Genomic DNA, 22,068 nt, shown 5'->3' with positions numbered 1-22,068 from the left:
AAATCGTAATGGAGCGCATTATAAGGTCTGAAAGGACAGAAAGCTCGGGGCTAAAGCTATGTGATCTCGCAGGATAAGCCGAAAGTACACGTGATAACAAATAGGTAAGAGTTCAGGGCAAATCGTAAATTGGAGTCATAGAAAGTGATGTGGAACAGAGCATTAGGTTGTCATTGTGAATAAGAAGATGAGTCAAGCATGGTGGGGTGTCACGTGCAACCATTTTACGAGCGAGAGGATAGTGGCGGCTGTCCGCGGTTGTCGGCGCCCGGGATATGATTAGATGACCCGGGACCAAAATCCCTGACTCTAATGAAAGATTTAGTCTTGCCACCACGTACTTGCCACTATGTCTTCTGTCTGACCATCTCGTCACTCTCATAACGTATCACTTTTCTTTGGTATGCTCATACTCAGTGGGCCCAGTAATTGCCGCGTGTCGCCTGCGCCATTAACGGCCATCAGACACCCTACACAAGTGTAGCTGCCGCTCCGTGTAAAAGTCATAATGCATATAATTCAGATGTGTATATATACAACTTACATAGTGAGGGAGAGGCACACATTCCACCAAGTTTAAACAATCATGTCTGTCGAGCAATCTCATTCTTCAACCCCTCAATACTGCATCACTGCAGCAGCAGTCCTTGTGAGTTCTCCACAACAATCTTCCCGGATGTTACCACTGTTTTTCTGACCTTGGTCACAGCTTGCATACTACCTCGTTCCGTATTTTAGAGACCCACATAATTACCGCCGCAGGTTCCCTGGTCCTTTATCTGCATCATTTAGCAACTGGTGGATGACCAGAAACGCCCTGTCTGGAAAGTATTCCGAAACCTTACATGAGCTCCACACAAGATATGGTAAGTAGGTTATACTTCAAGTTGCTTGTAGTGCAAATACCATAGTTCCTCCATAAATATAGGGAAGTTCGTGCGAATCGCCCCGAACCACATTAGCATTGCTGATCCCAATGCGCTAGAGGCAAGATTGATTGTGACACCCTGTACATATCAATACTGATGTTCGGTTGAGAAGGCAGTATATGGACACTCAAGTGGATTACTCAAATCCGAGTTTTATGATGCGTTCAAGACTGATTCGGAGGGCGATATATTTAACTCTCGAGACAAGGCTGTTCACACAAGTAAGTCGCGTTTGACCTGACCTTTATCGAATCACCACCTGACCAGTATGAAGTGAAACGAAAGCGCATTGCAAACATATATAGCGCTCAAAACGTACTGGCTTTTGAACCTCGAGTACGGGGTCACATCGAGCGATTCTGTGCCCAGCTGGATATTCGATGCGAACAGGCTCTTCAAGGCGTCTCTGGATTTAACTGGGAAGTCAAGGATGGGAGCGCTATCATCAACTGCTGTCCCCGTGGGTACTTGAGTAATTCATCGGAGATATCAACTTATGCGTTTACCAGAGTTTGCTTTCCTTGCATTCGATCTGATCAGCGACCTGGCCCTAGGGTTTCCGTTTGGGCTGATTGACGCACAGAAAGACTCGACCCCGACTACTCTGTCCCTTGCTTCAAAGAGAAGCGCTCAAAGCTTACCCATAATACAGATTATTTCCCAAAGTGGGACATTCGTCAAATTTATCGGTTCTTGTTCTTCACTGGTTCGAAAGTGCCTGCTTTTCTCCACGAAACTGGTTTCGTCTGCCCCCAATCTTTTTCGAAATATTACCAAGGCGGCAGTTGACGCAAGGGCCAGAAAGGTTGAAAGCGGAAAAGTCGACGAAGAGGGAAGAGGCATCGATCTTTTGGATAAACTCTTCGAGGTCAAAAACCATGACGGGTCGCCTTTGTCAAAGTCTGAGATTGACTCAGAGGCTATGATCACCATTGGTGCTGGGAGCGATACGACGAGCAAGTAAGCAGACTTTGCCTCTGATTTGCCTAGTCCTCGTTGATCTTATCCGTCGACAGCACACTTGCAGCGTTGTGCTATTACATTACTGCGGATTCTAATATCAAGAAGAGGCTTCAAGAAGAGCTGGATTCCATCCGTTCTAATGCCGGCACAGACACGAACACGCTTGAGAAAGGCCAATCTGGTTATAGAATTTTCGACTTTGAGCAGGTCAAGAACCTCCCATACCTAAACGCTTGCATCAAAGAGACTCTTCGTCTGTACTCTACAGTGGGGACTGGCCTTCCACGTGTGGTTCCTGCAGGAAGGACATTCACGGTTGCTGGTGAAAATTTCAGCGAAGGAAGCGTGATCAGTGTTCCTTCTTATTCTACGAACCGGTCAAGTGTGTGGGGTGCTGATCCTGATGTATATCGTCCGGAACGTTGGCTGGAGGAAGGCTCCGGATCGCTCAACAAGTACTACGTTCCCTTCTCTACAGGCCCACGGTGAGTTTTGGTCTGAGAAAAATGTAGGGCATAATGCTTATCTTACGGTCGGCAAAGGGCGTGTATTGGTCGGAACCTGGCCAATATGAATCTACTGCTGGTTTCGGCTGCGTTCTTCAGTCGATACGATGTCCAGTTACCCACTCCTACCACAAAGGTATTGAGCTCGCTACATCTCCAATCCATCAGAGTTGCTAATAAATGTTCATCAAGCTTGAAACCAGAGAAGGGTTCGTTCGGGAGGCAGTTCGTTTTGATGTGGCCATTAAACGTCGGAACTAACGCATGTAATTGGTGCTAAGAGTGTAGAAGATACTTGATGATACTGGTGTAACCACAATATCAATTTTGTCCCGGTATCTCTCGGATTATCTAGCATAAATTTTATGCTGTAGCGACTTGCACTCCACCTCCGCCATCCGACCTTGCACACACCAAGTACCGCGATGCGCCTTCGTGTGTCGTTTTCGCCTCATCCACCACTCCTCACGGTCAGGAAACCTAGTTTGGGCCGCCGCACTGTCAAAAGCAATCTACCAAAATTCAACTCCCTGCGACTTTAACATTTTCGAGGGTTAACGCTTTAGGTTTACGTAGGTTACCTCCCTAAGTCGAGTGTCGTGAATTCTGGGGGTTAATTTTCAAGGGGGCGACCCCCTAACTTTTGCATAACTGCCACTTGTTGATTCTCATGATATCAAACCCTATATGCTTTGTGACTTTAAAACCTTTGGTTCCTCGAGGCATATCGATTCCAAGGATGATTGTATATTTAGACTGAGCCTTCCTTCCGAGGTTCTTTTACATATCTTCATATATCCATATTGAGACAAGCAGATTATAACATAGAATATGCATTTTTATGATGAGAAATGAGGCTACTGGTATTGGTGGGTGATGGCGCAGGACACGCGTTCTTATGTTCTCTGAGTATAAACTTGGCTACATCTGTGTCGACTTGGATTAACAGTCAGTCAGAGTCTTGATTTCGTGTGCAATATAATCAATAAGGGTGTAGGAATTTGTGATGGAGCACAATGTGAGGTCTTGAAAGACAAGGAGTTCGGGGTTGAAGTCGAGTGATCATGGAGGGCAAACCAGGAGTATAAGCGAGAGGAAATAGGGAAGAGTGTACATCAGATCGTAAATTAGAGTCATGTAAAGTGATGTGGGGCAGAGTGTTAGGCTGCGATAGTGAGTAAGATGATAGGCGAATCGTGGTGGGGATATACTTAGGCTCTGGTAGCTCCGAGCATTCAACAGGGTAATATTGGAATGGAAAGGATATGTATACATGAGTGTATTTGTGACCATCTTCAGATACCAGCGGGGGTGGGTGATTGGGCACGGAGTGCGTAGATGAGAGCTGGGGCACTGAGACACGAGCGGAACTCGCGGATCGGTAGCCAAGCCTGACGGTAGTCGAGCAGGGCGTGGGGGACGGGAGCAATGAAAAATACTCAGAAAGAGTGACGGATCGCGAGATAGAATATGAGGGGAGAAGAATGGGAATGTGGGTGGGAAAAGAAGCAAAACAAAAACGCTGTGAGGGACCGAATGTGCTGTGTAAGTATGGTCGACTAAGCACAATCGATCATCACGTGACTAGCTGCATGACAAGCCCTGCGCAACCTACGCCTAAGTCTGGGCTTGTGCGCCTCCGCAGGCCCCATCCATAGCCCCTATCATGGCTGATTGTGGTTGTCGACAATGGAATATGATTGTATGACTCAGAATTAAAATGTCTGACTCAAGCTAGTGAGGCCAGCTCTTACTGTAGCATCTCAAGTCCTCAGGAATTTATGCTCCGAGATTCCATCATAGATAGTCTTACAGGAGGAGACACGCACTGGTCAACGCCTCTAAAAGATCGAATTGAGCTGGCCTAACTGAGCTTGACCAGACGGAGAAGAGACTAAATATAGCCACAGCCATCAGTTCCAAATTGTTGCCTCATTTTTACCCCTGTCCCGGAGCTATATATTCGGTGCGCCTGATTCATAGAGTAGTCTGGAAGCTCGATTGTAAAATGAAGTACCCGGTTAACATAATACGTTACATTACCTTTCCCGAAGTGAAAATCATGATCCCTAGGGCCTATCTCAGAAACGTTGCCTGATTTTGATCCCCTTGACCCATCTTTGCAAAATCCACTGAGACTCGTAGCTACTCGCTCATTCGTGATCTGCTCGATCCTCCTATCGTATACAAGCCCAATTGCGAACTGAGGTAGAGAGCGGTCCAGATCTTACAACCAGGCCAGTACCCGACAAACTTAGGCCCAGATGGAACCTGTTCGATCAGAACCGCTGTGATTCGCGAGCGCTCGGAAATACCCATGGTCCCCAAATCTCAGCCAGTTGACATTTATGCACTTCTTGGGTAGCTAATAAGACACTTGTCTATCTAATTTAAGTAATATGTCTGATGGCTAAACCTCCTATATTGCCCTATGAGCCTCAGTGACCATAGCGAGAATCGTGGGTACTGCCGGGCGCTCACGAACCATAGCGGTTCTGGTCGAGGGTGGGTGCATCATGTGTTTGATAATCAACTCAATTTACCATCTTCAAGATAAAGTGTGCCGATTGGTCCAAGTGTATTCCCCTTACTAACCGCAAGATCGGGGGCCCTGTATAAAATGGCTATGTTACCTCTCTAGCATCTATTCACACCGCTCAACATGCTTATTACTGCCGCCTGCAAAAAATTCTCCATATCTCATTCCGCGCTTTACGACCTTTCCCTGTTTCAAACTGGAGAATCTGATTGGATTCTTCGAGCTAAAATAACAAAAGAAGGGAAAAGATATATTGCTGATGACGAGGACCTTGACGAAAAGCTCGGAGACGACACAGTCAATCTATCTGCCATCCTTGGAAACAAAGATGGACACTTCGAATGGGGCTCCTCTGCGTTTGACAAGAGTGCAGTGAACATAGCTTAAAGGGACGCAAGCTGGTGGCAGATCTACAAGATCGTACTGGAGCATTTAGATCCAATGTCGAGGTTGACCTTGACTCTCATCTTGATATTTGTGAATATTCCGATGAACAGAATATGGAAAAGACACGGTATCGGTTTACCGTTACACAACTACCGCCTCCAAGGGTGCGTATCTGATTATACCTGCCAAGCATCCTCAATTCATGCCTTGACCAGAGAACTTTGGTGCTGTGCTTTGATGGAACGTCGAATCACTTCAGTAATAAGGTACTATTTCGAAGTATCTTCCATACTTTAGCACGCTGCCAATTAACATATTCCCTCTGACTTAGAATACCAACGTCGTTAAACTTGTGGAGCTTCTGTACAAAGATGATCCTAGTCGCCAAAGGGTTGGTTAGCGGTAACATATGAACTGGATGCTGAAATGATTATTGATGCGTATAAAGGTTTATTATCAGGTGTCGCGATTGATCCATTAATGTAAGGACATCATACTAACTCTTCATAGACCGGCGTTGGTACATACACACCTTCAGGAGTAGACGTTAAACAGGGAGGAAGATTATCTCAAGAAGTGGACAAGGCTGTTGCTTGGTAAGTAGATTGACTTGACGTCCATATATACGGGTCGTTTGAATAGTGTCATCCGTTTACAGGTATCTTAACCAGCACGTAAGAATATGGTTCGTTCTACTGTGACATTCTCTGACCTCACTGTTAGGTTATTGACGGGTACCGGTACCTGATGGAGACCTATCAAGGTGAGTGTGGCTATTGCACTCTACGAGATCCGTTAGAGATTATGAGATGAGAGTTTCCGAGAAGCGCAAACAAGACAGCTATTGTTCCGCTTGAGCCTCTTGAGAATCAAGATTTCATAAATTCTGATTGATTTTTCGGAGTAATATTCGTGTTTGATTTTAATAGACCCATTGTCTAGCTGGTGACCGAATCTGCCTTTTCGGGTTTTCTCGTGGCGCCTTCACGGCGCGTGCTCTCGCAGGGATGATTCATTCTGTAAGTTCCCTGATTCGTATAAGCACGGCAATTTACGCACTGAAATAACGAATAATTGATGTACAGGTTGGACTGCTTCCCAGACACAACGTTGGTGAGCTGACAGCTTTGAGAGGGAGTGCCCGATAACTGACCAACTTTAGAACACGTACCATTTGCATTCAGGGTTTACGAAAAAGCAGAAGACTATAGTAAGGACGGCGCATGGAAATCACTTCCGAATCAAAACGATGGCTCCGAAGTAGAAGAAAAGGTTGCAGATGGCGCCCTTAGTATGACAGACGGAATCGAAGATCCAGACCAAGTTAAACCTGAGGATTTTAAGCAAACCTTCAGTATATCTTTGAAAATAGACTTTGTCGGCGTTTGGTATGTTCCTTTTATATGTATAATTGAAAGACCTTTTTGGTAATGGAGCTATTCGCAATCAGGGATACCGTAGCAAGTGTTGGTGGGTCCAATCAAACATAAGCAAAGAGTATTGAATTGGATCTAATACTGTTTTATTCAGGTGCGATATGGCCAAAAACTCTACCATGGATTGATTATAACCCGAGTATTCGTCACTTCAGGTAAGTATGCGTATTAGATACAGAATCTATAACTTTGTTCTTAGGAATGTTTACAGACAAGCTCTCGCGTTAGATGAAAATCGGGGTAACTTTTCGCCGAGTCTTTGGACCCATGCCCGGACGAATACAAACAATCAAACCGCCTACGAGGTCTGGTTCAAAGGAGAACATAGTGATATTGGCGGTGGAGCAGATTACCCTACTCCGCCGCATGAGACATTCAAGCAGAGCATGCTAAGCAATATCCCACTCCGATGGATGATCCGTCAATTTATGGATAGTGCCGTTAAAAGCGGCATAATTCTCGATGCCAAAGCGGTTGAGCGATACCGGACTAAGGGCGTGTTAGAACGTGTTCCTAATCCAGATGATCCAACCCCATGGAGCAATTACGAAGCCGAACGCCGCAAACTGGCCGACGAAGCTGATCAAAGAGATATATGTCATCAGATCTATGACTCAAGAGGAGAAACCTTTAGCTGGAAGCGCTTGGGATATGGTTTACTGGAGCTAGCTCCTTTCAAGAAGAGAATTCAAACCACCGATGGCTACACTGAAAAGCGTGGGTGAGTTTATTTATGATCAGCAAACTAGTAAAGACAGAGATCACTGAACTTCTTCATACCCTCAGCTGGAATTTTTGGAAATCTCGAACAGTCTTTTTACCACCAGGCCCTTACCCTGTCAACCTCCATGCTTCAGTGTTAGCCTTCCAAGCATCATTGCTGGCCCAAAAATTGGCTGAATATAAACCACGCGCTACCATCGAGTACGTAGATAGCCGGGGCAAAAAGCTGTCTGAAGAGAGATATGAAGGTTCAAAGGCCCATGAATCACCGTCGAGTGAGAGTACTTTGTCAAAAGCTTATAATAAAGTGGCTAGTGGGGTTAGTAGTGGGGTTAGTAGGCTAAAGTCCTTTTTCAGGCGGGGATAGAACGGAGCCAGTGGATTACTACCGATGTTACGAGATGTGATCTGAAAGGGTGTAATTAGGCCGGTCAATAAGGAATATAACAGTGCGATGAAACTTGATCATTATACCCGCATTTTTAGTTGGAACCTCACAAAAAAATCATATGTTGTATGTTGTATTTGTTCTAATCAATATCAGGACCATTGCGCACTCTATACATGGCTGGGAAGAGACACCACTGAATGCGCATTCGAACCAGTCTCCGACTTTGGTACATATACCTCCACGCCACCCCTTCTATTACCTATTGGACTTAATATGTATTCATTCCCGTTAATCCCGCGGCGATAAAGTTCCAACCTCTTAAGCTCTCACTATATGGTTCTGTCGAGGGATTCGCTGTCAATCTGCGCTACCTCAACATTTTTCGTCGTTTACCGGCCGCCTTGGGTCATATGCAATAGATCACATTTCAGCAGCTTTAGTATGCATGGATCAGTTTATTTGAATTTATCACTCTTGGAATATTTAAACAAGAAAACAGGATTGGGGATTCGCTTGGGCTAGAGTCAAGATCACCTGGTGACTTTGAGACTTCGTACCAATATCTCGGCATACAGATCATTGGCTATATGTCTGGCTTCAATGACTTCTGACATCTAGCGAGACGATGTCAGTAGTTATCATTTATATTACTTCAGCAGCAATAGTGTCTTGAAGAACTAAATGAAACAATAAGAGTTCTGGAGATGATTGGCTTGAGACATCGTATAACGCGTATACTGTTGGTTATAAAATGACTTTCTGGCTTCCTAGAGTTATTAGTTTGTTTTGGTATAATTAACAGCACCTTAATCTTCCAAGCTGCAAGTCAAGGGCCTCAAAGTTGAGAAGCACTGCTTTCTGTGCGTGCTCGGAATAGTGTCAGATGGAATAGCGAACGAGTTAGAGGGAAGGGAGTTGTTTAGAATCTCGATGCAAGTTGCTAAAACATGAATTATCGTCGGGGCTCGGAATGTATTCTCGTACTAAAGGACTCATTTATCATAGCATGCTTGTTGACTAATTTGAACTCAGCACTCAGATGGATCGAGATGACTCAGCACAAGAAGGCCTGGGCGTAAATCAGATCGACGCCGATCAAGGGGCCTTCTTCGGCCAAGGGGCTTGGGGGGCCGGATGATAACTGTATGAGTGGTGACGGGAGTCCTCATTCATCTCCGTTTTTCGACTACCACCACGTCCATTCATTTGTCTTCTAGTCTCTGTCCGACGCAGTGAACACGTTCTGTTCCTGAAAACACCAGCCTACTCCCTGTGTCTTATAACTCCGCTCTTTATCCCCATTCGCTACCGGTTCACTAAGGGCATTGGAATAACCCCCACAAGCTACGACTGCACGCTCTGTCGTCATGATTTGGCCTATATCCTTCCTGCTCGCTCTTGGTGGCATTGCCACTGCTCAAGAGTCGACTCCTGACTACCAGAATCCCTTGCTTGCCAAGGTGTTGTTGTACACTTATACAAACGGGTAGGTCGGACAAGATGGGATATCCGACTACCGGGCTTACACATCCGCAGATTCCGTCATGACTCGATTCCCGTTGCGATACAACAGCTCAAGGCATGGGGTCCGTACTACAACATTTCGTTTGATGCTACGGAGGACCAAAAAGACTTTACTGTTGCTAACTTGGCCAAGTACGATGCCCTGTTGTTTGTTCATACGACTGAGAACAGTATGTGGCTCCTCCCTCCAAGGATCTCTCCGTGGCCCTAACTCTCCGTTCAGTTTTAGACACGTCTGGCCAGAACGCATTTGTGGACTACTTGTCCAAGGGCGGCAACTTTGCCGGTGTTCACGCAGCCTCAGTTGCATTTGTATCTAAGACATGGCCCCCTTGGACCGATACTCTCGGATCTTCTTTTGACCATCATCCCGCACGCCAGACTGCTACCTTTGTCAAGGAGGCTACTGGTCATCCTGCAACTAACCCGACCCCCGACCGTTGGTCGTTTGATGAGGAAGTCTATAGCTTCTCGTCGGATCCCCGTCAGTTGGGCGCCAAGCTTTTGTTCTCCGTGGATCCTACTAGCTACAAGGGTAAATATTATTCTCGCAGATTTCGGCTATCAATATTCATGTTTCCACATTTCTAGAGAACAATGTGGTTAAAGAACAGGGCACCCCACACCCGATTGGTTAGTACTCTATTCTGAAACATATTTGTTGACTAATATCGTTTTACCCACAGCCTGGTACCAAGAATACGCTGCTGGAGCAGTGATCAAACCTGGCACACCTGGACCTGGTGTGGCCGGACGCTCATTCTTCTCGTCACTCGGTCATAACAACTCGACCTGGATGGACGATACTTTCATGAAACATATTATGGGCGGCCTCTCGTGGACCCTAGCATCCAACACCACCCGCGTTTCTGCTGGGTTGTATGGCGCCAGTGGCATCCAGCCCACAGTCCGCATTGGTGCTTCGAACGCTAATGCTTCTTCTATTGCCGCTAGTCCATGGTCACCTGTCCTTGGTTCGGACCAGGTTGCTCCCCCTCCCCCTCCACCCCCACCCAAGTCCACTCCCACCCAAAGTGCCCAACCAGAGCCTACTTCCGGCAGTGTCAGCACTAATTCGAGCTCCGGTGCAGTTATGATCGCCCCGGTTGGTATCTGGGGAGTAGTGATAGGAGCCATATGTGCTACCCTGGGCGGTGCGTTCTAAGTTCTGACTCTGAACTTTGAACACTTTGACTTTACGTTCAAGAACCTTGAATTATTGGCGTTTGATGTAAAACATTTTTAGTGACGCTTGTGCTTTTGTACCCTTCTGAGATGTATTGCAACGCACCATTGTGATCATCACGACTGGATTATGTTCTATGTCTCCCGATGTCGTTGTTTGTACTGACTCGAAAGACGTCCCATCATTTCTGCATCTCTCTTTATCTTTGGGGATTTTTGTGTTGGGCCTGCCGTCCTGAAGTCTGATTTTGAGTTGTCATTTACCTGGGCGTTGCATAATTATAACTCATTTCTGTTCTTGAAAAAAACCCGAAAGATAAAAAGCACGCATTTGCGGGGTGGAAGCATCGTCCGGCGGCTGCCGTCTTCTACTTTCAGAAGGGGTTCTGGTAGATTTCGCCACCGCTTAGTCCGTTGGGGCTGGATGCCAAACCAAACTCGTACGACTAATCTTAGCTAATGTCCCTGGAGACCACAATTAAATTCGAGTACAACATGCATATTGGTTGTTTGGGGAGGGGGGGCGTCGAGTTCGGGCAGGGCTAGGACTTATTGGGAAATCGAAGGCTGGGTATTGTACAGCCACATTTGATGTCAATCCAACCAAGTGTGCCTATCTTGTCGGGGATCCCCGCAATTTTGAACAGAGTTGCGCCTACATGTCAAAAACTCAGGTGGATATATATCCTTGATATATAGTCCTTGGTATGATGGGCACTCAACCATATCCGCTTCACCTCTGAATAAGTATCCTTTTGTGCAAGTGCCTCAAAAATGGTGAGTTTCATAGACTTCAATGTATGCGCTCCATCCATCCCATATGCAAAATCTAACAAAGTTCCAATAAAATTTATTTTGCCAGGAGTTTTGATCTCACTTGTTGACCCACTACTTGGGAGGCAGTAGACAGTGAAAATGGAGAAGTGGCTCACGTTCATTCTCCCATAAATCTTCATAATATTCAGACTGCTTTGAGGCGTATAGCAACAAGTCAGTGGGACAAATGAGCTCATGGAAAACCATACTGCGCTGCTTGCGTATGTTATTCCTAGATCTTCCATAATATGCTTACCTTGAGCTGAAGGGTCACGATCATCACACATATAGACGCGACGCGGGTATGATGGTCAGACTGAATTAGCTTGAGGCCTGGTATATGCACGCCCTATCTCTCGCTCATGATTATTGACGTTGTCCCTGGCTCAAGTACAAGCCAATCCAATGCCTTACTCCGGTTCGACGTTATGCCTAGCTTACATTTCAATCCTCATTAACAGATGAAGACGGGAAAGCCACCAAGTATAGGTAAGCGTGTGCGTGACCTTGGTCATGAAGTTGAGTGGCATTACAAGAGGACTTTAATATATTCTTCACACTGTCTTGAGACATTACACTAGCAACTAACCAAAAATAAAGGCCCGTAGAAACTCGGCTATATGCCTTTGCTCGCAACTCATTTGATGTGGTTGCAATGGCGGCTCTTATATTCCGGACTGCTACTGCATTTCAGCAGGCTCGGAACGAAATCGGAACTCGTATAACTTCGGGTGACTGTGGCCTTGCGTCCCCGTATCACAACATATCCGTACTTTTGGTTCGCTTCTTTTGGTCTTCCTATGTTGGGGTGCTGAGCATGCTAAGAAACCTAGGATCGACTCATTCACGATGATCGATGGGGTAACGGTTTGAGTAGTACCAACGTCACGATGAGTGCTGTCGTGCCTGATTCAGCGCGTGAATATCAATCTCAATGCAAGTGGTGTGCTTTATAAAGAAAATAGATATTAACTAACAAACCTTTTTGTTATCATTCACAGATGGGAGCGAGTGCCGTGTTGTGTGGTCCCAGATATTTAACGTATCTGTATCCAGTTATTCCACAAAGAACCAAACCCGGACTTTGGAATACTACAGGTGCCCAATGTACCATGGAACCTTACACGACGTACAAGAATATTCTGATGTGATAGGTTAGTGGGGTAACCAGATCAGGTTTGCTGTCTGCTTATTACTTTGTTAGCATACCGTGTTAGGGTTCAGCCCATAGCAAACATATCATGGCCGATATTACTTAGTGGGCAAATGCCTCGCTTATGGTTGGTGAACCATATGGAAATTCCACAGTTCCCCAATGGTAGCTTGTCATATGCAAGCAAACTCTGGGAGGTAAGGGCGCACCTACTCCCTATGAAACTTCTTCGTGGCTCGTCAATTGTTGGGAAAGCAAACCTAATCACTCGACGATTTATCACATCGTCAATGGTAAAAGATGTTATTTTCAATTCCAAACCCGTGAGTGACCACATTTTATTCGCGCTGGCCAAAGGAAATATCCAACTTACTTATTTCAAGAACTACAGCCGTATGTCCCTGTATCCTATAGGTGAAGTGCCAACGAATTTTAGACGGGCTTACTTTAACATTCCTCTAAGTTGAATCGTCTGTGGCCCCTCTCAACGCATCTGGGGACGCTATCGCCTTGGCAACAATTAGCTCTACTCTAAGCCCCAGTCTCATGTACTATCGAAATAAAGCGGCCATTGAAGACGGTGGCGTACCCGCAGACGATGTTTGTGATTTTATCGAAGACTACAGGTCAGGCACTATACTCGATGTCATTGGATCAATCGGTGGTTTGTTCGCATTGCTTCAGGCTGCCCATCTGCTACTTTTTGGTAGACCATTGTTCTGGGGGCTGGTCGGTAAGTCTCTGCTTGTTCCTATCGCCTTTTGTCTGATTCTTGTCACAATATCCAGGCGCTAAGACCATCAGTCCATTTGGTTTACTGGGCCAATGTAGCTCCCGAGGCTTCAAACGCCGCCTGAGGGAAGAATATCACATTCAATCTACCGAAGAAGGCACGGATACAATCCATATTGTGAAGTTCCTGCGGGACTTTGTGATCGACTTTGGCCCCGCCAATCTTGACTCCGAACCTCATGCTTTGCAGCAATCAAGACCATCATCTCCTAGGGTTGAAACAGACGAAGAGAATGCAGCTGAAGCGCAAACGTAAGCACCCATAGCTGTTCTAGTACCGGAAACTAATCAATAGTCAAAATGAGTAGCCCACTAATGCGGGCACCGGCGGAAGATGAATCTTCATTAGGAGCAACCAAACCTATTGACGACCAAAGCTACCCTAACAAAGCCGTTCGTCGAAACAGCATTTGAGAAACTTATTTGTGTTTGCGCTTAACTGTCTTTGCGACTAGTAAAAAAAATAGCATTTATCTCTCGATTCTAATTCGGCAATGTTTGTCAGTCCGAAATAGCGTACGGATCCTGAAGACAGACTCAACACGTTAACGCAAACATTTTATACATAGCTGGCTTCATGTGAATGAGCCCCGCGGCTATGCCTTCGAGCAAGAACTGAGCCCATTTTGATTAACCGCTTGCATCACAATTGGCACAAGCAAGGTTGGGATGAGTTACTGCGCAGTAGCCAATTTTTAATATTAGTGTCGGCAATCTTGAATGAATCCCGTCATCATTATTACTAGGACAAAGATTACTCACCTGCTCCATAGAGGACAAAACACGTACTCCTTGAGCATTAATAACCGCTATTGGCCCCGTTGGTTGAGTGGGCTTCTTGATTCCTGTGCCTCTAGGTCACTGAAGCTATAAGAGTGACAACTTGGTGTTTGGGTTTTGTTTCGTTGGGGGTTAGAACTTAGCCCGAGCTCACTCGTGAAATGACATGAATGCAAATATGTTATGTATGTTATGGGGTAGCACATGCGTGAGGATGAGGTGAAAGGAACTGCATACGACTGAGATAAACCGGAAAGGTGAGGAACGCCAGGGTGGGCTGGGAATGCCTACCCATGGGTGAGGTTAGTAGGTGGTATTGGCTGTAATCAGAACACTCGGTGTTGTTGGCGGACAGAACGAGCATATGAGAAGACTATAATGATATTAGTATATATTCAAGATCGTAAAGCGGGTGAAGAGATAACCCCACGTGACCGCGCTGGGTTGTTACGAAATTCTGCTTGTTCTCATCAGGCGACTACTGTACGTTTCACGACGCACAAACCCCGATGACCGGAGTACACTATAACCCATCACCCAACAAGACCAGTAAAACGTACATGTGATGTTCGCTGATGCAATTTACATCGTGCCATTGCGCTTCTATCGTTGGACCTCTTCTGGACCTGAGTTCAAGAATCATACAGGCGGTTGTCTCTATGTCCTTGCGTTGGCGCTCAGAATCGGGATATGGGATGATGTAGATGAAATGTGTGTGGGAGAAAAGAACAGTAAGTCACGTAAAAATACCAGTGTTCTTCCTTCGCTTCTTCGAGTGCCAGCGATCTTATTTCATCATGGCGATTTGGTAGTGTGTTTTCTGGCCTGCACTTTTGTAATGAGTCCCAACCACCGTGCAGAGTAGTACCGTATGTAAATCAGCGATCACCGCATCGGGGCTTACAAGCCAATCACAAGAATTTGATCGGGTGGTTTGCACCCCCGCTTGACAAGGCCTAACCAGTGTTAGCAACAAACCTTGTGTAGCGCGGTTGCTGTTAGGTCCAACTGCACATTGTATGTTCGACGTCACCCTAATATCCGTAAGCCTCTGCTTATATTAGCCTCGCCGATTAAAAGTTTAATACATTCAACGTCGAGCGCCCACATCAACCTAGAAACCCCGTATTCCGGATATTTCTATTATTGGTCACAAACTCTATTCATTATGGGCTCGCTTCTTGTCACCGCGTGGACAGTGAATAGATTCCAGAAATCCCATTGCGGAGTACAGCACACAAAACAAGAACATGATCAAGAGGTCTCAACTTCCAAGTTCCATCAGTTTCGAACTACAGACATTTGAAACATGAATGGACCTTAGTATGAGATAAGTGACTAGGTACGATATCTTCTTTGCTTTTCCATCCCCCATTCCCGTTTATACTCAGCTAGCTATGGCACCATCACGACCATACCTTGTTGCGTGGCAATGCTGGATATCCCTTTTTCGTTCGTTTGCTTCCTTATACCTGCTTGGGTGGCTGGCATGGATGCTCAATAGCATCCATCGGGACCTTCAAATCGACTCTGGCTCGTCATCTTCTATCAATGCTCAACGACTCTGGTGGATTGGTCAGGATGTGCTTTGTTCAAGTAAGCTATCTTGCTGCTTGGAAACCTGGAATCTCGACTTACAAAACCGCTGCTACTTGTATTGACATTAACCTATCAATTGAACCAACGTACCAGTCTTTTGGATTGTCGTTTTGTTAAACGACCTATTCATGTAAGCACCCTGATTGAGGCAATCGGTTTGCCTGCGGCTGAATAATTAATTGTGCCATGTGACTCAGACTAACGGTGGATGTCAAACGAACGAGCACTTATTTCGGGTGCATTACTACTCAAGTGCTACTAAACTTTCTATTCACAGCTCTGCTGATTGGTTACCTTGGTGAGTTGGCTTACCGGTTCAGAGAACGAACAGCATGTAACTTTCTACAGTCCTAAATATGATTGCATACAAGGTTTATTCGGTAACCGTTAAAGGATTCGTGGATATTACGGCTGTAATATCCGTGTTTCTCGGAGCAACTTGTTCGCTGTCTCTTTTACTGATCAACATATCCCCATTTTTTAACCTGCGGTCTCATGTGTCTATTGGACAACTTCGAAGGACAAATACGAAAGATGGGTTTCGCGGTTCAGTTGCTCCTCTGGCATTTTGCGTACTCAGCTTCCTCGGGCATCAAAGAGATACACCTCTCAGAAATCCAGTAATAGTGAGCACAAAAAGATTTTTGGCTCATTCGTTCCTACGTAGAATCCGGTACGCTGGCTTTTAGTAGGATTTCGTATGCATCATACAATTATCTGATCTTCGGTTGATTCTAGACCGGTAGAAACGCGAATGTATGCATTACTTCGAAACGTCTTTGCCGTTTTTGCTGTAATTTTCATCCTGTTCCGTACCGTTACCGCATTCCAGAAGGCCCAGAACGAGATCAGTACCCGCGCAACGTCTGCTCCCTGTGACCCGCGCCCAACTCCCGATAATCATGAAATCAACATAATTATGGTATCCAGTTTTCAGCTAAATGATCCTATAACGACTAACCTATTTTCGAACAGGAGCGCAGCTCGGCTTATCTTTTCCATGATGAAGGTGAACCAAATATCTCTGTGAAAATAATGTACGGTGATACTTTGGGTAGGTGCAATAGCATGTGTGCTTCTCTGGTTTGAAAGCTCAGCATTCGCCATGGCAAAGATTCGAGAAACTGTTCGGTCCTGGCATCCAAAGAGTTAGGATATTCTCGGACTTTGGATACTTTTATCTGCCCTAGTGCCAAGCAGATGAGCCTTAACGACGATGTTTTCGATGGAAGAGTGGGGGGTGAGTATTAACTGATCGACTATACCTGTAAAAAAACTCAACCAAAGTGATTACATTTATCAAATAGTTCCTTTTTACCGCATACACATTGAAGTCAGTCGGAGTAACAGCCGACTAAACTCGCAGCGTGATATTCCGTCCATTTGGCTATCGAATGGCTTGGAGCAGCCTTCCAACCTTAGCTCGCCAAGTTCACATCCTGTACGCGCATACTTACCTGCTTGGGTACTCCGCCCAGGGTATCATATCGACGCAGAGGTGAAACTGATTAGCAGAAGGTTGATAAAGTCCTCCATTCTACAGGATGTTGTTTTAAACTCAAAGCCCGTGAGTGGACAAAAGTTTTACAATATTTAATATACACTCAAAATTACATACCTTAGACCTATACCTCGATTTCATTATACCCAATATGTAAGACTTATCGTGAGTGCGCGCTTCATGTGTTTGAATGTATTTCTGTAGCCGAGGTGGGACTCTTCAATAACGCCAACGCCAACACTGCCTCAGCCGAGCTACGCGTCACGCTCAGACCAGGCTACATGTATTTTGGAGCTCCGAAAGACTTGCGGAACCTTGATTATCCATCAGCCCGACTGCAGTTATGTGATTATCTCGATGATTACCGATCTGGTACCATACTTGAGGTGGTAGGTTCGGTCGGTGGTTTGTTTGCTGTTTTGCAAGCTATCCACGTATTTCTATTTGGAAGACCTTTACTTTGGGGGCTTTTTGGTAAGTGGTATTATCACGATCGCCAACCGGGACTATAATATTCATGAAAATATCAAAACATGAGCACAGGTACTAAACTTATTACACCATTCGGTATACTTGGAATGTGTAGCTCCAGGAGATTCAAGAGCCGTCTCAAGGATGAATACCACAGTCGATCCAGCAATAAAAACGCAGAGCCAATCAACATGGTCAAATTCCTACGAGACTTTGTGATTGATTTTGGACCAGCCGACTTTGATCCGGAGTATAGACCATCACAGATATACGTGTCTCCTCAATCATCCTCTTCATCAGTCGCGAAGGAATGCAGGGACAATGCACAAATGTATGTATACTCAAACACATAGACGCAGGAACGCTACTGACTTGTATTTAAAAGTCCCTTGATGCAGAAGGTTACCACCCCAGTAGACTCGAAAGAAATAGAAAATTACGTTAGACTGGATCTAAAGTAGAAAGGCCACAATGGTAGGCCCAAAAATCATATTCCTTCACTTTTCAGGGTTGTACTACAGTGACTCAAGTGAATGTATACCCATTTTGTTGATATATACAATATAATTGCTCCAATAGATAGATACATTCAAACATTCATAGTGTGTCATGGTGGGTCGCACACCCAGCTTGGGCTGCTTGTTAAGCGCCAATTGTGGGAATATTGTCATAGTACACATTCTATGGCGAAGGAATCAAAACAACGGTTCGGCCTAATTGACTGGTACCTACGCCAATAAACTTTTGAGCACCGGAAGAAAATGGCTCATTTGAGATTTGCACCTGTGAATTCATCGTGAGTTTTGTTCCTTCACAATTCCACGAGGGACACATTTTAATGACTTATACTAATTATATTATACGCAGAGATTAGCCAGGATACAATAGGTACGAGGATCAAGTGATCAAAAATCAATAAAAGACCAAAAACCTGGCCACGGGAACTCTACGCCCACAACAAGTACGCAAGCGTAATTGCCAAACCACCACATATTGCTGGCCATACTCGTCCGTCGACTCCAAGGGTCTTGGCGGGTGCTTTAGAGCCTGAAGACGGGATATAGTGTCGGGCGAACAAGTCGTTTTGTATCCACATGACCTTATTGATCGCAAGCAGGGTGGCGGTTTTTACTTCATCGGAGAGATCATCGCGAGCCATGACTGCGGAAGTAAGCATACTCTGGACATAGCCGAGGAGCTTAAATAGCAAGTTATAAGACAATGAATGATAATGAATGTAATAATTAGAGGCTTACAATAGCGCAATGTGCGTCTAGCGAGTGTAACCACGTGAGGCTGGTATGTGTATGCACATAAAGTTCACTTACAATCAACAAACAAAGGGTCTTTCTTCTCACGGTGTTTAAATCCAGCTTTCCCAGTGTGCATAATACCGACTCGGTCGAGATATTCGAAAGTCTGAAGCGTCAATCATGCATTAGTCAGTGCCCTCCATGAAGGCGTACTTTTGGGCTCACCTTTGGATCACTGTAGTCGGCAGTAAATACTTTAACGACCCACACTTTGAGAAAATCCTTTCTACAATGAACAATAAGAAGATGTTCCAGAGGTTAAGTAGAATACATTCTACTCACCGGAACTTGATCTGCTCCGAGTTATGATTGATGTCCTCAAGCTTCTCTGCAAGCTGCCCTGTAAAACCAGTGTGCCGTGTCATGAAAATTGTACGGGTGATATCAAATGAGAACAATTTTTCATCTTCTCGCATACCCACATAAGTAAAGCCAAAGAGGTACACCCATAGTTTTACTTACAAACAGCATCAACCGCGGCGCCAACGAGCGGCTTCACAACGGGGGTTGCATTATGTAGTGCTTCCACGTCTTCAGGACCGAATTCAATAAATTTGGCAAGATAGTCAACTCGGGCTTGGAGGTCAGTATTGACAAGGTGGGGGTCGACGTGCTGCATACTAGAAATTGAATAAACAGAAGGTTGTAATCAAGTGAATCCAAGTTGATGAGGAGCCAGCGGGACTGGAGCCTTCTTATTTATACTACCCGCATGGTGTCCGAGCGTAGACGGCACCGCCCATGATCATAGCAAGGTAGGCGCAATACGGCCGGGACCTGCGGATATTGTTGTTAATGATTCAATGGGATGAGCCGGGTAGTCGGACCCCAGACTTTTACGGAAGGTGTATACATATGTGGAAGTAATTAGTTTGGTCAATCGGGCGTGAACGTGAGAATATGTGTCACCGGGTGGAAAAGAAGTCCGCTACGCCCCCATACGATTGCTTACTATCGTCGATATTCCTCTTCTGCCGGCTTAATATTATATTTCTGGAAACACATTGGCAGGTCGGCGTAGCCTACATATGAGAACAAAAGGCCAACTCCTAACATACAAGGCCCGTTGGCGATCCATTTTACTATATAACGATATACGTCGACGTGCCTTCTTTCCTTGAAGCTCTATGAAACTTCTTGTACTCTTACCAAAACATAGCATACCCACTCGAGCTTGGAATACACTCAATTAACTGGTATGTAAACCCTTTCTGAAATTTTTTTGGAGATGAATAGATGTTGGAATACTAACTACAGCTAATTGATACACATCCGTATATAACAGTAAACTACCTTAACGTCCTTTTGGCAACCAAACCTAGCCTCGACTTTTGTCTACTACAATCATTATCATATATTTACATATGGGTCTACATATAATGCTTCGTCCTTCGTCCCCTCTTGATCTGTAAAACCGTGGCCATCAAGACATTAGTCTTTGTGGCCAAGCGAAGGATAATCGTAGCCACGATGATCGTTGGGGCCGATATAAATTGTTTATGAAATTAAACTAATAATACAGTAGATACCAGTCACACTTTAATATGTTGGAGGTACGGAATGTCTTTATGACTTATTCCATCCCAGGAACACTAGGGCGGTTGCCAAACCACCGCATACAACCGGCCATACTCGCTCATCAACACCAAGTGTCTTGGGGCTTTTCTTAGAAGCATAGGATGGGATATAGTGCCGAGCGAATAAATCGTTCTGTATCCACATGACCTTGTTGATTGCGAGTAATGTCGCAGTTTTTACCCCTTGAGGGAGGTCGTCACGGCCCATGACAGCAGAGGTGAGCATGCTCTGGACATAACCGAGAAGCTAATAGGACAGTGTTAGTGACGTGAAAGGGAACGAACAAACCGCTAGGACTTACAATTGCGCAATGAGCGTCTAGTGAGAGTAACTGTGTAAGGCCAATATACACATAAAGCTATAAAATTGCTTACAATCAACGAATAGGGGATCTTTCTTCTCGCGATGCTTAAACCCAGCCTTTCCGGTGTGCATAATACCGACTCGGTCAAGATATTCGTAAGTCTGAAATCATACATGAGCTTGAGCTTACCCAAGACCCATCATAAATCGACCCGAGCTCACCTTGGGATCGTTGTAATCGGCGGTGAATACTTTGACCACCCATACTTTTAGAAAATCTTTTCTATAAATAAATAATGAGGATCTATTGCTTAGATCGATCGATGCATCAAACAGCTTACCGGAACTTGATCTGCTCAGACTCGTGATTGATATCTTCGAGCTTCTCTGATAGTTTCCCAGTGAAACCGGTATTTCGGGCCATGAAGGTTACACGTGTGATGTCAAACGAGAACAGCTTCTCATCTATCCCCGCAAAGTCAGTTTTGGCAGAGGTACTCAAGGGCCAAGTTTGCGCTCACAAACAGCGTCTACTGCAGCACCGGCCAAGGGCTTTACAATCGGAGCAGCATTGTGAAGTGCTTCCACATCTGCAGGACCAAACTCGATAAACTTGGCAAGGTAGTCAACTCGAGCTTGGAGGTCGGTATTGATGAGGTTAGCGTCAATGTGGCGCATTTCAGGCATTCGGTGGGCAGGTGGCTGTAGGCTTGTAGTAAAATGAGTCTGGGTTGATGGGGAACTTTACTCCACTAGCAGTCAATTATTTATACTATTCGGAAATTCTGCGTACGGGCCGGACGAACGCCATCTGCGAGCCAATGAAGGCCGCCGTAATGCGGCTACCAGACGCGGATATTGCAACTGCTGATGTGATGGGCCGGAACCGGGTGGTAGATCATTGCTATTTATGGGAGTGGTGTCTTGATATGGAAGGAAAATGCTTAGTCAGTCGGGTTCGGACGGGGTCAACGTGAGCAAACCGGCGGAAAAGCACTCCGCCAAGACCGCGCATAGCTACTCACGACTGTCAAACCGGCGAGAGACTACGGGCATTACATGTGCTGGCGCAGGAACTGCCTTGCATAATTTCAATACAATTCACACCCTCTCGGATTCCATCGAGTTAACAATGAACCAATCGGAATATCACGGTTCCATATACACCTATGGTGGGTG

At 45.4% G+C, this 22,068-nt stretch overlaps 5 protein-coding genes across 5 annotated transcripts; 3 read left to right on the top strand and 2 right to left on the bottom strand.

Moving 5' to 3' along the window:
• Positions 1 to 586: 586 nt before the first annotated feature.
• Positions 587 to 2,940, top strand: RhiXN_05777 (cytochrome P450 family protein; the record flags this gene model as incomplete). The annotated part of the gene is made up of 11 exons (XM_043325593.1): positions 587 to 649; positions 710 to 866; positions 929 to 999; positions 1,042 to 1,150; positions 1,204 to 1,389; positions 1,439 to 1,889; positions 1,946 to 2,377; positions 2,435 to 2,534; positions 2,591 to 2,623; positions 2,687 to 2,707; positions 2,773 to 2,940. The coding sequence occupies 11 exons, from the start codon at positions 587 to 589 to the stop codon at positions 2,938 to 2,940; spliced, it is 1,791 nt and encodes a 596-aa protein (XP_043181025.1).
• Positions 2,941 to 5,060: 2,120 nt separating this feature from the next.
• Positions 5,061 to 13,758, top strand: RhiXN_05776 (CVNH domain protein; the record flags this gene model as incomplete). The annotated part of the gene is made up of 28 exons (XM_043325592.1): positions 5,061 to 5,309; positions 5,336 to 5,488; positions 5,540 to 5,590; positions 5,656 to 5,715; positions 5,773 to 5,784; positions 5,835 to 5,920; positions 5,983 to 5,998; positions 6,048 to 6,087; positions 6,267 to 6,343; positions 6,410 to 6,437; positions 6,487 to 6,712; positions 6,775 to 6,794; positions 6,855 to 6,915; positions 6,972 to 7,481; positions 7,547 to 7,758; positions 9,219 to 9,360; positions 9,411 to 9,568; positions 9,622 to 9,933; positions 9,990 to 10,031; positions 10,085 to 10,552; positions 11,861 to 11,888; positions 12,000 to 12,177; positions 12,233 to 12,342; positions 12,456 to 12,553; positions 12,604 to 12,945; positions 13,016 to 13,285; positions 13,341 to 13,596; positions 13,653 to 13,758. 28 exons carry the CDS (start codon positions 5,061 to 5,063, stop codon positions 13,756 to 13,758), a joined length of 4,311 nt encoding a protein of 1,436 aa, XP_043181024.1.
• Positions 13,759 to 16,477: 2,719 nt separating this feature from the next.
• RhiXN_05775 (uncharacterized protein) lies at positions 16,478 to 18,156 on the top strand (the record flags this gene model as incomplete). Its single annotated transcript, XM_043325591.1, has 9 exons — positions 16,478 to 16,645; positions 16,699 to 16,777; positions 16,838 to 16,963; positions 17,031 to 17,290; positions 17,347 to 17,377; positions 17,429 to 17,613; positions 17,676 to 17,698; positions 17,811 to 18,026; positions 18,081 to 18,156. 9 exons carry the CDS (start codon positions 16,478 to 16,480, stop codon positions 18,154 to 18,156), a joined length of 1,164 nt encoding a protein of 387 aa, XP_043181023.1.
• A 485-nt stretch (positions 18,157 to 18,641) lies between these two features.
• Positions 18,642 to 19,627, bottom strand: RhiXN_05774 (protoglobin protein; the record flags this gene model as incomplete). The annotated part of the gene is made up of 6 exons (XM_043325590.1): positions 18,642 to 18,893; positions 18,952 to 18,968; positions 19,024 to 19,114; positions 19,174 to 19,234; positions 19,291 to 19,414; positions 19,471 to 19,627. 6 exons carry the CDS (start codon positions 19,625 to 19,627, stop codon positions 18,642 to 18,644), a joined length of 702 nt encoding a protein of 233 aa, XP_043181022.1.
• A 947-nt stretch (positions 19,628 to 20,574) lies between these two features.
• Positions 20,575 to 21,576, bottom strand: RhiXN_05773 (protoglobin protein; the record flags this gene model as incomplete). The annotated part of the gene is made up of 6 exons (XM_043325589.1): positions 20,575 to 20,832; positions 20,888 to 20,904; positions 20,961 to 21,051; positions 21,112 to 21,172; positions 21,231 to 21,354; positions 21,411 to 21,576. 6 exons carry the CDS (start codon positions 21,574 to 21,576, stop codon positions 20,575 to 20,577), a joined length of 717 nt encoding a protein of 238 aa, XP_043181021.1.
• Positions 21,577 to 22,068: the final 492 nt, after the last annotated feature.

This window comes from Rhizoctonia solani, chromosome 6 (assembly GCF_016906535.1).
Source record: "Rhizoctonia solani chromosome 6, complete sequence".
Lineage (NCBI taxonomy): Eukaryota > Fungi > Basidiomycota > Agaricomycetes > Cantharellales > Ceratobasidiaceae > Rhizoctonia > Rhizoctonia solani.
Note: the sequence above shows the minus strand (reverse complement) of the source record. Positions and strands in the feature narration are given on the sequence as shown.